We start from the raw sequence: 14319 nt of genomic DNA on the forward strand, positions 1-14319 counted from the left end.
TTATCATTTTCAGAAATATATTTTAATAAAACCTCAGTTCTGGAATGGCTTCAAGCAAACTGTTCTGTGCCATTGTATACTGACATTATAAAATGATTTGGTAACATACAGCAAGAACTATAAAAATGTTGAAGTTCTCAACCCAATTATGTCACTAGTAGTTTAATCCTTACTAAATAATTCAGGAGGGAAGGAAATTGATGCTTCTCTAATGATGCATATCTGTATTATCCTATACTAGAGGCCCGGTGCACGAAATTTGTGCACTGGGGGTAGGATGGGGGTGATCCCTCAGCCTGGCCTGCACCCTCTTGCAGTCTGGGACCCTCAGGGGATGCCCCTTTCATAATCTGGGATCCCTCTCTCCTTACCACTGGCCTGCTCACTCCTTACCACTAGGCTCACTGCTCCTTAGGGCTGCTGCGGAGGTGGGAGGGGCTCTTGCCACCACCACTGCGCTTGCCAGCCATGAGCCTGGCTTCTGGCTGAGTGGTCGCTCCCCCTGTGGGAGCGCACTGACCACTGAGGGCAGCTCCTGCATTGAGCATCTGCCCCTGGTGGTCAGTGCGCATCATAGTGACTGGTCGTTCTACCATAATGGTTGCTCAGACTTTTTATTATCCTATATAATAAAAGGCTAACATGCAAATTGACTGAACAGCAGAATGACCGGTCGATATGATGTGCATTCACCACCAGGGGACAGATGCTCAATGCAGGAGCTGCCCCCTGGTGGTCAGTGCGCTCCCACAGGGGGAGTGCTGCTCAGTCAGAAGCCAGGCTCATGGCTGGTGAGCCCACCTCCACGGCAGTACTAAGGAGCAGCGAGCGAAGTGGTAAGGAGCAGCAAGTGGTAAGGAGCGAGGGGTCCCGGACTACGAGAGGGATGTCCAACTACTGGCTTAGGCCCACTCCCTAAGCCATCAATTGGACATCCCCCAAGGGCTCCCAGACTGCGAGAGGGTACAGGCCGGGCTGAGGGACCCTCCCGAGTGCACGAATTTTGTGCACAGGGCCTCTAGTTATTTATAAAAGTAAAACTTAGCAAATAGTTTAGATGTCCAGCTATAGGGGTTATAACTCAATGGACTATTAAGTAGGCATTAAAAATTTCAAGGACAAAGATCATATAGATATATAAAAAGTTGTTTATTCTAAAATATTAGATGAGATTCTGAAGAAATCAAATACATTTCTAATTGCTCAAAGGTATAGTGTATGGTATAGTCAACATTTATACAACACTGATGTAACTACTGCCATACTTTCACATGGTATTAACCATTTGTACACCATAAGCATTTATAGATGCAAGTGGCTTACCTTTTTTAATTAAATTCAAAATATTGTGGCAGTTAACTGGTTAATTGCATTTTATCAATGAGAAAAACCTATTATATAAGTATTCTTTTTTAAAAAAATCTTTAGATATATTTTTTATTTATTGGTTTCAAAGAGGAAGGGGGAGGGAGAGAGAGATAGAAACATCAATGATGAGAGAGAATCATTGATCAGCTGCCTCCTGCATGCCCCACACTGGGGATCGAGCTCACAACCCAGGCATGTGCCTTGACCAGGAATTGAACCATGACCTCCTGGTTCATAAGTTGATGCTCAACCACAGAGGCACACCAGCTGGGCTAAATATTCTTTTCTTTAAAAAAAAATGTTTTTATTGATTTCAGAGAGGAAGGGAGAGGGAGAGTGAGATAGAAACATCGATGAGAGAGAAACATCATCGATTGTGGCTGCCTCCTACACACCCCATACTGGGGATCGAGCCTGCAACCCAGGCATGTGCCCTTGACTGGAATCGAACCCAGGACCTTTCAGTCCACCGGCCAATGCTCTACCCACTGAGCCAAACCAGTTAGGGCTAAATAGTCTTTTGATTATTTGTTGATATATTTCAGAACATACTCATTCCATTTTAGTATAACTTGTACTTAGCGAAAATTTAATTTTTAAAAACTTATAGAAATACTACTAAACAAAGTACTTTTCAAAAGTATTTGGTTTTGAAGCAGGTATTTTAGCAGAATTCCATGGTTTTATAGGTTTTCTAGATCACAAAATAAAATTTTAAGTTTTAAAATGAAATGCTTATATTTATTTTATAAATCCATAATGACATTAAAATTTTGTAATGACATAACCAGTCTTATACTTTTTTTGTAGAGGTTTACTGACTTGTTCCAGGTCAAGTGCAGTGGCAGTCAGAACAAGAACAAAAGTTTCCAGATTTTAGGGTTACAGGAAGGAACTCCTCATCCTTCCCTACTTGTATTCATTCAGGATCAGGGAACATCCAAAGTACATGCACCACTTACTGACTGTGCCAACTGAATTCACAATGTGGCATTACACTTCCTTCATATTTTGAATCCATTTTATGATACAAACAGCTATCATGCTACCCTAACATTTGCTAGCATTATGCTCCTTTCCCCTTTGGGATAGTTTTTAAGTAAATGAAATTACTGAGGGATTTATTTAAATTAAAGATTGAATTTTGTTATACACTTTCATTCAGTTCCCATAGCAACAATTCAAATCACACAATCTGCCTCTAAATTACTTATTGTTATTAGAATTCAATTTCATGTCTCTGTTGCAACTGAATAATGTCAAATAATGGCTTGAAAGGAAAAAAAAATCCCTACCCCAACTTCTTGGCTATGAGAAGAGCTTTAAGAACATTGAGCTAATTTGAATTTAATTTATGTCTAAGTCTTAAAAAAGCAGCAATTGTGCCTCTACTGTAAACAACAGGAGTGACCTAAATATTTCATCTGAATAAAACTCCTTTCTAGGAAAGACATCTTACTTAAATTATGAATTGATTATAAAGGTTTAAAAATCCAGCTTTATTTTATTTATATTCATGTTATTCCAAAACGTATTTGACCTTGAAATGAGAACTATGCAAGGTTAAAATGAGAACTCTACAAGGAAGAATAAAGAAGGGGGGGGAGAGGGGGTTAAATCTTCTGAAAGGACTTATTTTAAGATGTTAACCTAACACCATGCTAGGTCTGTATAGTATTGCCCTGTTGCACAATCTCTTATTTTTTCACTTGAAGCACTTTGACCATTATAAACAAGAATAATTCTGAAAAGTAATTATACCACAGGGAGAAAAACGAATCACAAATGTTGTGCTTTTGTATGAGTGCTTTTTGTCTGAGTGCTTTTTGTCCACTCACATAAATCCCTTCCGTGTTGAAGGGAGTAAATCTATATAATGTGGCGACAATTATGATGATGTCATTTATTGACTGAGTATACTCTGTGTCAATCACCGTTTTAAATGCTAAACTTCTAGTAACTCATTTAATGCTCACATTAAGCTTATGAAGTAGGTAGAATTAATCTTCCCAATAGTTGTAAATATTCGGTCTTATAATTTTTCCAGATCTCTATTTTTCTAGTGAATGATTCCTAAAGTACTTGTCAATCCCCTGACAAAGCAACTCAACAGAAGGATGGGGGGTGGGGGACAGTGTAGAGAAAAACATCTAAAGGTTGACAAAATTAGTAATATGGATAACTGTATTTGTTATGTAAATGCTCACATTTCCTCTTCCCTTAGAAGCTGTATTGCCTTAAATGAAGCATTTAAAACCAGAGTCTTCAATCATTGCACAAGAGTAAAGACCCAAGTGTAGACAGACGGCCATTCCTTAAAAATCCACAACCCTCCCTTCCCTAAATCCCTCTACAATGAAGACCAGGGAGTTGTTGTTCCTAACAATATGCCCTCAACATGCCCTTATTTTCTTGCTGTCCTAAATCAAGCTGTACTCATTATCCTCTAGGCTTCTGAATCAGAGCACCCTTTGTGATTTATTTTGAGCATATAATTTGATACAATTAATAACAACGTATTTCTATATAAATAAGAACACTTCTTACTTATAATGAGGTTTATCCATGATAAAAAAAAAAAAACCTCCCCTTCAGTCTCCTATATTCTGTACTAGGACTGCACTATCATCACTATCACCAAATTCCATCAGTGAATATGTAGACAATTGTGAAATTCATGCAAGTAAAATGTTTGCTGGAAATCTTGCTTTAAAAACAACAGATGTGAAAATCTTGATTGGAACAGTCCTAGGCCACTGTTCTGCTTTTTAGTGACTGTGAAAACTTAAGGCTTGACTCATGTATCCAGGAGAAATATTCCTTGGTGTTTTTCCTTATAACCCAATGAAAATATAACAGATTAGACAGTGAACCTGAGCCTGAAAACATGTGGCAGAGCCATGGGAAAACAGCAACATGTAGCTAAGCCTGCAACAATAAAGAATAAGACAAAGAGCATATGCTTTCCTGCTTTTCAAAAAAACACATACCATAGTATAATTGTGAGCCACTTTATGCAAATCTGTACAACCTTGGGCATCAGCAAAAGAACGGATTCCAAGACAGTTGGATGGGTGAAGCTGTTTCATTAAAAACTTACAGCATGCTTCCACAACCTGTGAAAGCTGAAGAAGGCAAGCTGTAGATAACAGGCACTCAATATTATCTTCTTTTAATTCAAGGCGACCTTAATGATAAAGAGAAATTCCATTAACTATGGAATTATAATAACTTCAGTTTATAAACTAATTGGTGTTAAGAATAATAATTCTAAATAAGAACTCATTACATGCATTTCAGACCTAGATGATTTAAGACATTCAGAAAGAAAAAAAGAGTGCTAGCTATAAAATAATTTTTGCCCTTTGTGACTTCTGCTAAAATAAACAAATAGTAACTCATTTTTAAGACTTAAAAGGATGATTTAATTAGTAACATATCTATTATATATAACTCAAATTTTAAATGCAATATTCTAAACACACAGAATTGATCTAATTATTATATTAACACCTAAAAATATCATTCAAAAGCTTAATTATGATAACCACTTTAAAGGTTCTAACATACAGGTTTTAACTTAAACAGATATCATCAAGGGTGATTATAATAGCAGAATCCTATCTAATAAAAGAGAAACATGGTCATTAGCATACGACCGCTACCCTTCCCATTGGCTAATCAGGGCGATATGCAAATTAACTGCCAGCCAAGATGGCGGCCGGCAGCCAGGCAGCTTGAAACTAACATGAGGCTTGCTTGCTTCAGTGACGGAGGACTCTAACGTTCCCCGCCTGCCTTGCCGGCCTCTGAGCTTGCAGTTTAAGAAACATTGTAACAAATATAGAAGCTAAACAAAACCCCAGAAACCTGCTTTCAGCGAGCCAGGATCTCAGAGCTGGAGTTATACATTGTTTCGATTATAGAACCCAAACAAACCAGATACCTGCTTTTAGCAGCAGAGGCCTCAGAGCTGGAGCCAGAGCTAAACCTGGCCCAGAATAAAAAAAGAAAAAAGGAAAAAAGGAGCAGTTGGGAGCTTCCATCACCCGCCAGCCTGAAAACAGCCCTCATCCCCTCACCCAGGCTGGCCAGGCACCCCAGTGGGGACCCCCACCCTGAAGGGTGTGTGACCAGCTGCAAACAGCCCTCATCCCCTCACCCAGGCTGGCCAGGCACCCCAGTGGGGACCCCCACCCTGATCCAGGACACCCTTCAGGGCAAACCAGCCAGCCCCACCCATGCCTCTATCCTATATAGTAAAAGGGTAATATGCCTCCCAGCACCGGGATCAGCAGAGCTGCGAGGCCTCCCAGTACCGGGATCAGTGGAGCGGAGAGGCCTCCCGGCACCGGGATCAGCGTGACGGGGCAGCGCCCAAACCCCCTGATCGCCCTGCGGCTCTGTGTGTGACAGGGGGCAGGGCCACAACCTCCCTATCCGCCCTGCTCTGTTCGTGACAGGGGAAGGCGCCCCAACCCCCTGATCAGCCCTGCTCTGTGCCTGATAGGGGGGAGCTCCCCAACCCCCTGATCGCCCTGCGGCTCTGTGTGTGACAGGGTGCGGCGCCTCAACCCCCTTATCAGCCCTGCTCTGCGTGTGACAGGGTGCGGCGCCCCAACCCCCCCCCCCTCCCATGGGCCCTGCTCTGTGTGTGACAGGGTAGAGCCATAACCTCCCCATCGGCCCTGCCCTGAGTGTGAGAGTGGCGGCGCCCCAACCCCCTGATCGGCCCTGCTCTGTGGGTGATAGAGGGAGGAGCCCCAACCCCCTGATCCGCCCTGCCCTGAGTGTGACAGGGGGCGGTGCCCCAACGCCCCTATCGGCACTACTCTGTGAGTGACAGGGGGGAGCTCCTCAACCCCCTGATTGACCCTGCTCTGTGTGTGACAGGGTATGGAGCCCTAACCCCCCTGATGGGCCCTGCTCTGTGCATGACAGGGTACGGAGCCCCAACCCCCCTGATGGGCCCTGCTATGTGCGTGACAGGGGGCAGTGCCCCAACCCCGATTGGCCCTGCTCTGTGCATGACAGGGTACGGAGTCCCCCCCCCCCCCCCCATGGGCCCTGCTCTGTGTGTGACAGGGTGTGGCGTCGCAACCTCCCCATCGACCCTGCCTTGAGTGTGATGGGGGCGGTGCCCCAACCCTCAATCGGCCCTACCCTGAGCGTGACTGAGGGTGGCATCGAAACCTCCCAATCTGCCCTGCTCTGTGCATGACAGGGGAAGGCGCCCCAACTCCCCAATCGGCCCTGCTCTGAGCCCGACCAGGGGCTACACCTAGGGATTGGGCCTGCCCTCTGCCACTGGGGAGCAGGCCTAAGCTAGCAGGTCGTTATCTCCAGAGGGGTCCCAGACTGCGAGAGGGCACAGGCCGGGCTGAGGGACCCCTCCCTCCCCCTCGAGTGCACAAATTTTTGTGCACTGGGCCTCTAGTTAATTATAATAGCAGAATTAACTGTTAGCTGTGGCTAAAAGCAGAAATCTGAAGTCTAATAAGATAACATAAATCTAAGAGGTTTTAAATTTATATTACCTGTATATGCATACTGAATCAGGGACCATAGTGAATTCGGTTCTACACCTTCCATTTTTATTTCTTCTTGTCTTGCTTCCCTGACATCATTAGTAAACATGGCAGCAAAATAATCTGAGACAGAGGATAGCACCAATCTGAGGACATATTAGAAGAAAAAAAAAATCAATGACCATATTAAAGTTGATGCTCATTAATAAGTGCTACTTCTACACAGTTCTATATTTATAAAATAATTTATGTTGTGAACTGAGACAAAAATTTTTTCCCCAAGAAAGTACACTGCATGAAATAAACTCTAAGTGGGATGAAAATAAATAAATAAATAAATAAATAAATAAATAAATACTACTTCTCTCTCTCTCTCTCTCTCTCTCTCTCTCTCTCTCTCACTTTGTTACCCATAGAAATTGCATGGTACTGGGAAATGCATTTTATTTGCTTTATGCTGTAGTTCCCTAGTTCCTTCCTTTGAATAATAAATTAGATTTATTATTTCTGCTGAGGTAATGATTTACTCTTTCACTCCTTAAATATTGACTTATAACATCTAGAAAAAAAAAAAAGCTACAAGGCCACAGCATTAAATTGACTATATATAAAAAAGGAGACGAAATATAAAGGTTGACTTCTGTTTATCACCTGTTTTTTTATTTAATCATACAAGTAGTGAATATATGGAAGACATTTGAGAATGGTTTTAGCAAGTTATTTTTAACTTTCATGATATTTTAAATTATTATGATATTGTTATAAAGTTATATTTTTGTTTCAACACTACAAACTATAATATTTTGTCATAATAATAATTATTCTATATTAGCTATGCCTCTGTCCAGACTTTTCGAGTCACATATAAGCAAAATAGGTTTTATACACACACACACACACACACACACACACACACACACTAGAGGCCTGGTGCAGGAATTTGTGCACAGGTGGGGTCCCTCGGCCTGGGTGGTGATGGGGGCCGTCTCGCCCAATCCCAATCGGGGCCGATGGGGGCTGGCCGGGGAGGGGCTGCGGGAGGGCTCCAGGGCATCTGGCCCTCTTACCCTGTCCTGATGGGCCGGATCCCAGCAGCAAGCTAACCCACTGGTTGGAGCGTCTGCCCCCTGGTGGTCAGTGCGCATAATATCTGACAGTATTCTTGGACCTTATTAAATTATTATACAATTCTGGTCAAGCAATCAGACACTTAGCATATTATGCTTTTACTAGAGGCCTGGTGCATGAATTCGTGCACAGAAGGGTCCCTAGGCCTGGCCAGCTGGGGCCTTCCTTTGTTCCGTGCCGCCCCCTGGTGGTCAGCGTATGTCATAGCAAGTGATCAAATTCCCGAGGGGACACTTTTCATATTAGCCTTTTATATATATAGATTATATAGGATTTTAAACATGCATTTTCATTTGATAATATGTTTTGAAGATATTTCCATATCAGTACATTTATACAGATTTACTTTATTTATTTTTTTTAAAAAAACACAGAGATTATGAGACAATAATAGTTGAAACTGCCTTAGTGTTTCTAATTCCATTCTCCTCCCTTCCCAAGAGTGGGTTGCTGAGTCTTAATGTTTGCCAAATTGCTCTAGAAAGTGCTGTGCCAATGTAGACCCCTACCAGAATTGTATAATAATTTAATAAGGTCCAAGAATACTGTTAAATATTTAAAAATTTTGGCTATCTGTAAGGTATTAAATGGTATCTCATTGTTGTTTAATTCACCTGATTGCTAGTGAGGTTGAAGATCTTTTCAACTGTTTATTGGCCATTCGGTTTTCTTCTTTTGAGAACTGCCTATTCATTCATTTATCCCCCAAACAAATGCTTATGCATGCCTAGTAAGTAATGGGCACTATCTAGATACTTGAAATATTACCAGTGCAAAAGTCTTACATTCTAGAGAGAAAGGAGACAAACTGATATACAGCAGAAATAAACTCTATAGTACATTTAAAAGTGCTAAGTGCCCTGGGGGAAAAAGTCAGGTAAAGGAATATGGGGAGTGGGAGGTGGGTTAAAATAGATGGTCTCATTGGAAAGAGACAATTGGGCAAATAATTGAAGGAGATGCAGGAATTAGTCATTCAGGGTTCTGGGAATAGCATTCGGGCAGAAGAGCAGCCAATGCAAAAACCCAAAAGCCAGAGCAGCATGCATGGCACATACAAGGAGCAATAAGGGGGTCCGTGTGGCTCGGAGTGAGCAAGGAGAGCACTAGGACAGAACATCACAGAGGTAATGCCAGGCTGGATCACACAGCCGCTGTGAGCACACTCAGCGACATGAGGAGCCACTGAAAAGTTTGATAAGAGGAATGACGGAATCTGAGTTCTATTTTTAAAGGATCACTCGAGTAGCTGTGTAGAAAACAGAATGTAGGGGAAAGGAATCAAAGGAAGGAGACTGGTTAGGAGTTTCCTGCCTTGGTAACCTAGTGACATGGTGATGGCTTACATAATATGCATGACAGGTAAGGTAATGAGTTCTGCTTAGGAAATATAGAATTTTAGATGCCTTTATAAAATTCAAGTTAAAACATGCTAATAAACTGATGCCTATAATGTGGACTTTTTGTCACCGTATGTAGTAGCATCTCATGCCAATTAAGTCACTGAAAACTATAAAACCAAGGCCATTCTTCCTGGTTTTACTTCCACTTTGAAGAGTTTAACAAAACTTTTGGGACAGAGTGTTAATTAATTTTGAAAGGCATAAAAAAGCCTTTGGGATCATAATAGTGATTAACACTGAATAATGAGATATGGAATTATCAGAAGAAAAATGACTTGTTTTTTTATTAAATAGCTCTTTTTTCTTTTTCTTATGTCAAGAAATAATACTTCATTTCTGTTAAAACTTTTTGTTCCCTAGCACCAATGATTTTCATATTTCTTGGAGATCAGCAAACAAAAGCTGGGATAACTGCAGTTATTTAAAAATTCTTAACAGTTTTTGCCATTCTATTTGATCAACTTTTTTGCTTCTGAATACCCACAGCTCTAATTCCCATTGAATTTACTTAAAGTTATTTAATACATAGAATTAGGTAGGGTGAAAGCTGCTTATAATAACTGAAATCTATGCCAAACAATACTGACTGATCTGAGGCTACTGTGTTTTTTTTTTTTGTGCTTCTACAGAGGGAAAGTGACCCTTTGGGGTCATTTGATGTATAATAATTTCATGTGCACCGTTTTCTTTGCAGAAATTCCGTGAAATATACCCCTTCCCCAAAACATTCTATCCTAACAGTCAATTGGAATTAGTTACCACAGCATGATACTGTTATAATAACTTGGTTATTAAATAACAGGAAAGGAATTAAAGGAAGACTAAATAATAAAGGCACGCCATTCATACAACCTTGCTAGGAAGCTGCAATTAACATTCTCCAAGTCTGTTCCCCACAGATGGCTGGGGGAAGGGACTGGACAATAGATGCTTGCCCAGTAAGGTCTGGGTGCTGTGGGAGATGTTTACCTGTCAGTCACACCTGGGAACAAGTCAGTGGCCAGAATAGGTGTGGCCACTGCAAGGGTGTGAAACCTGAATATTTAAACTCCTGGACAAAGGAACCTCCCTCTTGCCTCTCTCTCCTGCTCCCTCTTGCCTCTCTCTCCTGCTCCCTCTTGCCTCTCTCTCTTGCTGCTCTGGGCTGATTCCTGTTGCAGGGCGCCCGGGTCCTCTGCATTCGACAACATGGCCCACAGCCACGTGGGCTCCGTAAATCTATAATGGATTAATAGACTTTAACTTGCCTGATGTTACCTGACCCAGCTCCACCATGGAATGGACACTCTGGACACTGGCCCTGCTTTTGGCTCTGCTGGAGCCCCAGCTGCACCTTTTTCAGGACAGGGTTAAGGGGCAGGGGACTTTGCAACCCGAGAAATATAATTCCATGCCAATAAAAACCATTCATTCTCCTGTGGGGGCCTCTGGAAATGCTTATTCCAGTGGTACCCCAAGAACCCCACTAGTGTCAGGGAAACTGAACCCACTGATTTCTCCTGCAACAAACATACATAACTAAATCATCAAGAAAATTTTCACACACACAGAAATTTAAAAAACAGTTACCTATGAGCTGGAATTCTGCGATCACCAGCAACTAGAATTACATCACATAACTGTTTATGTCTCAAATAGTTTTCCATCTTTTTAAATGTTTGCTCAGCATGATTAAGGGCTTGGAAAAATTCATCTGATGAACATGGCTCCATAGTATGGCAGGATGATAATGTCTGACTACTATTGGAAGTCCTGAAAAGAAAGAGAACACACATTTTGAAATATCACTATTACATTAAAAAGATGTTTTCTAGCGAGTCCCTTTAAAACCTTCAAATGTAATAGAAGTAATTGATCCTACCAGTCAATATTAATGTATAATCATTCATTTTTGTCTTTTAAAATCATATGTGTGTCTTATAAGCATTGTGAGTGAGTGTGACATCTGTTAGTTAACAGCTACACATATTCTTTGTAGTTTCTGTTTTTGAGGTCTCTTCTCTGGTTAACACAACATCTGTTGAAAAAAAAACGCAAGTGTTTTCATATTAATAGACATTCCTCCTAACATTATATGTAGGTGTAAGAGATCATTTTTTGAAGTAAGGAAGGCAAATATAAATTCAAGTCATTCTTTACTTAAAAAATGGGTTATGTTCAATAGCTAATTTATAAGATGTGTAAAATATGAAATTATCATAAAAAACCATGCTATAAATAAGTTATTTGAGTCTCTGCTCAGTCTTCAAAAGTTCAGATAAATTATAACTTATATTGCAGGTTAAAGGTCTTTGACGGCCTAACTAAAAAATTATTTGAAATTTCCAAATTATAATTTGAAGAGTATGAGTTCTGTTTTCATATGATTTCTTGATGGCAAAAATTAAAATGATTAGGATTAAGAATCTATATATATATATGTAAAAGGCTAAGTGACCGACTGTCCATCCATCCGACTGACCGACCGGCCAGTACATATGACGCACACTGGCAATTTAAAAATAAACATTGACTCGCGCATGGGTGATGCATATAAAGCTCTTGCTGGTGCCAATTGTACGTGTGTGTTTTGATCTGTCATTACCGGTCATGAATTTGGTTGACACTGCTATTATAGAGAAAGGGCAAATAGCGATATTAAAATATTTCTTCTAATTAATTTCCTTTCAATGTGCACGAATACGTGTAGTGGGCCACTAGTGAAATAATAAATTCATTACCTTCCCCCTGTCCTCCAATATCTCTTTTCCACAATCACTTGAATTAAGCAATTAACATATGTTGGCTATGCAATTAACTATAAAACTATCAACTGTGCCATAACTAAGTTCTCATTTCTCATCAGCTTCATTTTTAAGGATTTTATGATTCTGACAAATGCTTTGTTGAATCAAGTCTCACTATATCTTAAGAGAATTTCTTAATATAAATATCTAATAACCTTATTTAAAAAATCACTGGATGTTTTAAAGTAAAGGGAACTGAAGCCAAGGAGATTAAGTACCTTGTCAGAAGTCACAGAATTTGTTGGTGGCAGAAACAGGGCTGTCATACAGATTGCTATGTGTTCAACAAAACAGCTTTTTCTTTTCCTCCTGGTAATACTATAGCTAGACTACATTTCCCAGCCTTTCTTGCAGATAGGTATGGACTTATGATGGAATTAACTGTGTCAACCCCAGGCTAACGTGGCTAAGAGCAGGTATGCCTTTTCCTTCCTTCCTTCCTTCCTTCCTTCCTTCCTTCCTTCCTTCCTTCCTTCCTCCCTCCCTCCCTCCCTCCCTCCCTCCCTCCCTCCCTCCTTCCCTTCTTTTCTCTCTCTCTCTCTCTCTCTCTTCCTGAGTTGAATGGACAGGACTGAGAACTCAGATGAAGGAAGAGGTAAAATGTACTCAAATAAGAACACTCCCATAGACTGTACTCATGGAACTCTGACATTGGATTGAGATATAAGCTAGCAGTGCCTGACTAATACATATTTCTACTAAATCCTCCCAGCCCAGGGCATTTTCAGTGCCAAACAAATATGGGCCCTAAAAAAATGTTCTTGGAGATAACTGTCAATAATAATAATGAAGGCAAAATATATATTTTCAAGAAAGGATGTACTGTATACTATGAATATTATTGGTGTGATGACCTGGAAAATCCAGTATTACATACTCAACTTTACATTTAAGATCATTAACATAAAAATGTATTGAGAAATGTATATCTATATGTTGCTTACACAACTAAGTGAGAATTAGAATCTAACAGAAAACATAAACAAAAACAAATAATGGTAGCTTTGATGAATAATAATTTGAAGATTTAAAACATTTTTAATAGCACACAATTTGTTTTATTCTGTCAATATACTGACAAATGATTATGAATATTAATAATCTAAGGTTGAGAGAAAATTAGAAAAACTAATTTTAATAAGCTACAAATCCTTTCTAGGACAAGATAAAGTGAAGTAAATAAATCAAGTTCTTTCCTAGGGTTTCTATATTTTGTATTACATTTCTTATACTTTATATTACATTCTCAGAAATAACTAGAAAATGAATTTGTTGATGATTGGTTTGGGTGGACACATGATCCAAACAAGGCCAATCAGAATTAATCTCAAGATGTTTGTTGATGTTCTTTAAAAAGTCACTCTCTTCCCACTGAGTTTGCTAAGCTGATAAAAAGAAAACTTGAAGCTGCTAGTGGCTTTTTTGCTGCCACATGAGAAAATGCCATCACAAAGGAAAACAGAATCTAGAGAGGGAGAAAAATAGATTTCTGGACTTATTTGAGTATCTGGATCTGGCCAGATGTCTGAAGCTAGGCTCTGTTCATGGACTCTCAATGTACTTACATGAAGCAAAAGTTTCTAAGAGCAGGTATGCCTTTTCCTTCCTTCCTTCCTTCCTTCCTTCCTTCCTTCCTTCCTTCCTTCCTTCCTTCCTTCCTCCCTCCCTCCCTCCCTCCCTCCCTCCTTCCCTTCTTTTCTCTCTCTCTCTCTCTCTCTCTCTCTCTCTCTCTCTCTCTCTCTCTCTCTCTTTCTCTCTCTCTTCCTGAGTTGAATGGACAGGACTGAGAACTCAGATGAAGGAAGAGGTAAAATGTACCTCTGGACTTTGGTCTTTTTCAAACAGAGTCCTAATTAATATTTATATTAGGGCAAAAAAGCAGGTTGCAAAAAAAGTATGTAGCAATAAGATTCAGATTTTTATTCTAAAAACACAGTTGTTATTGTGTATGTTTAGAAAATATACTGGAAGTACACTTCCCCAAATTGTTAATGATTATTTTGGGGTGGCAGGGAAATCAGTTGTTTGCATTTTTTCATTTTTGCCTACTCTATTTTCCAATGTCTCTATGATAAAAATATGATGCAATATGGTAAAAAAAAAAAA

General features: G+C 40.1%; 1 protein-coding gene across 2 annotated transcripts in view; it reads right to left on the reverse strand.

The window, feature by feature from the left end:
• KLHL5 (kelch like family member 5) overlaps positions 1 to 14319 on the reverse strand; it is a 73639-nt gene that overhangs the window by 30879 nt on the left and 28441 nt on the right. For both annotated transcript variants that reach the window (XM_059673280.1, XM_059673271.1), the window contains exons 2-4: positions 10997 to 11179; positions 6906 to 7042; positions 4359 to 4555 (exon numbers count right to left, since the gene is read on the reverse strand). In XM_059673280.1, the coding sequence (XP_059529263.1) occupies positions 4359 to 4555; positions 6906 to 7042; positions 10997 to 11139 (477 nt within the window). In that variant the 5' untranslated portion in view covers positions 11140 to 11179. The remainder of the gene's footprint in view (positions 1 to 4358; positions 4556 to 6905; positions 7043 to 10996; positions 11180 to 14319) is intronic.

The sequence above is a fragment of the Myotis daubentonii genome, chromosome 1 (assembly GCF_963259705.1).
Source record: "Myotis daubentonii chromosome 1, mMyoDau2.1, whole genome shotgun sequence".
Classification (NCBI taxonomy): domain Eukaryota; kingdom Metazoa; phylum Chordata; class Mammalia; order Chiroptera; family Vespertilionidae; genus Myotis; species Myotis daubentonii.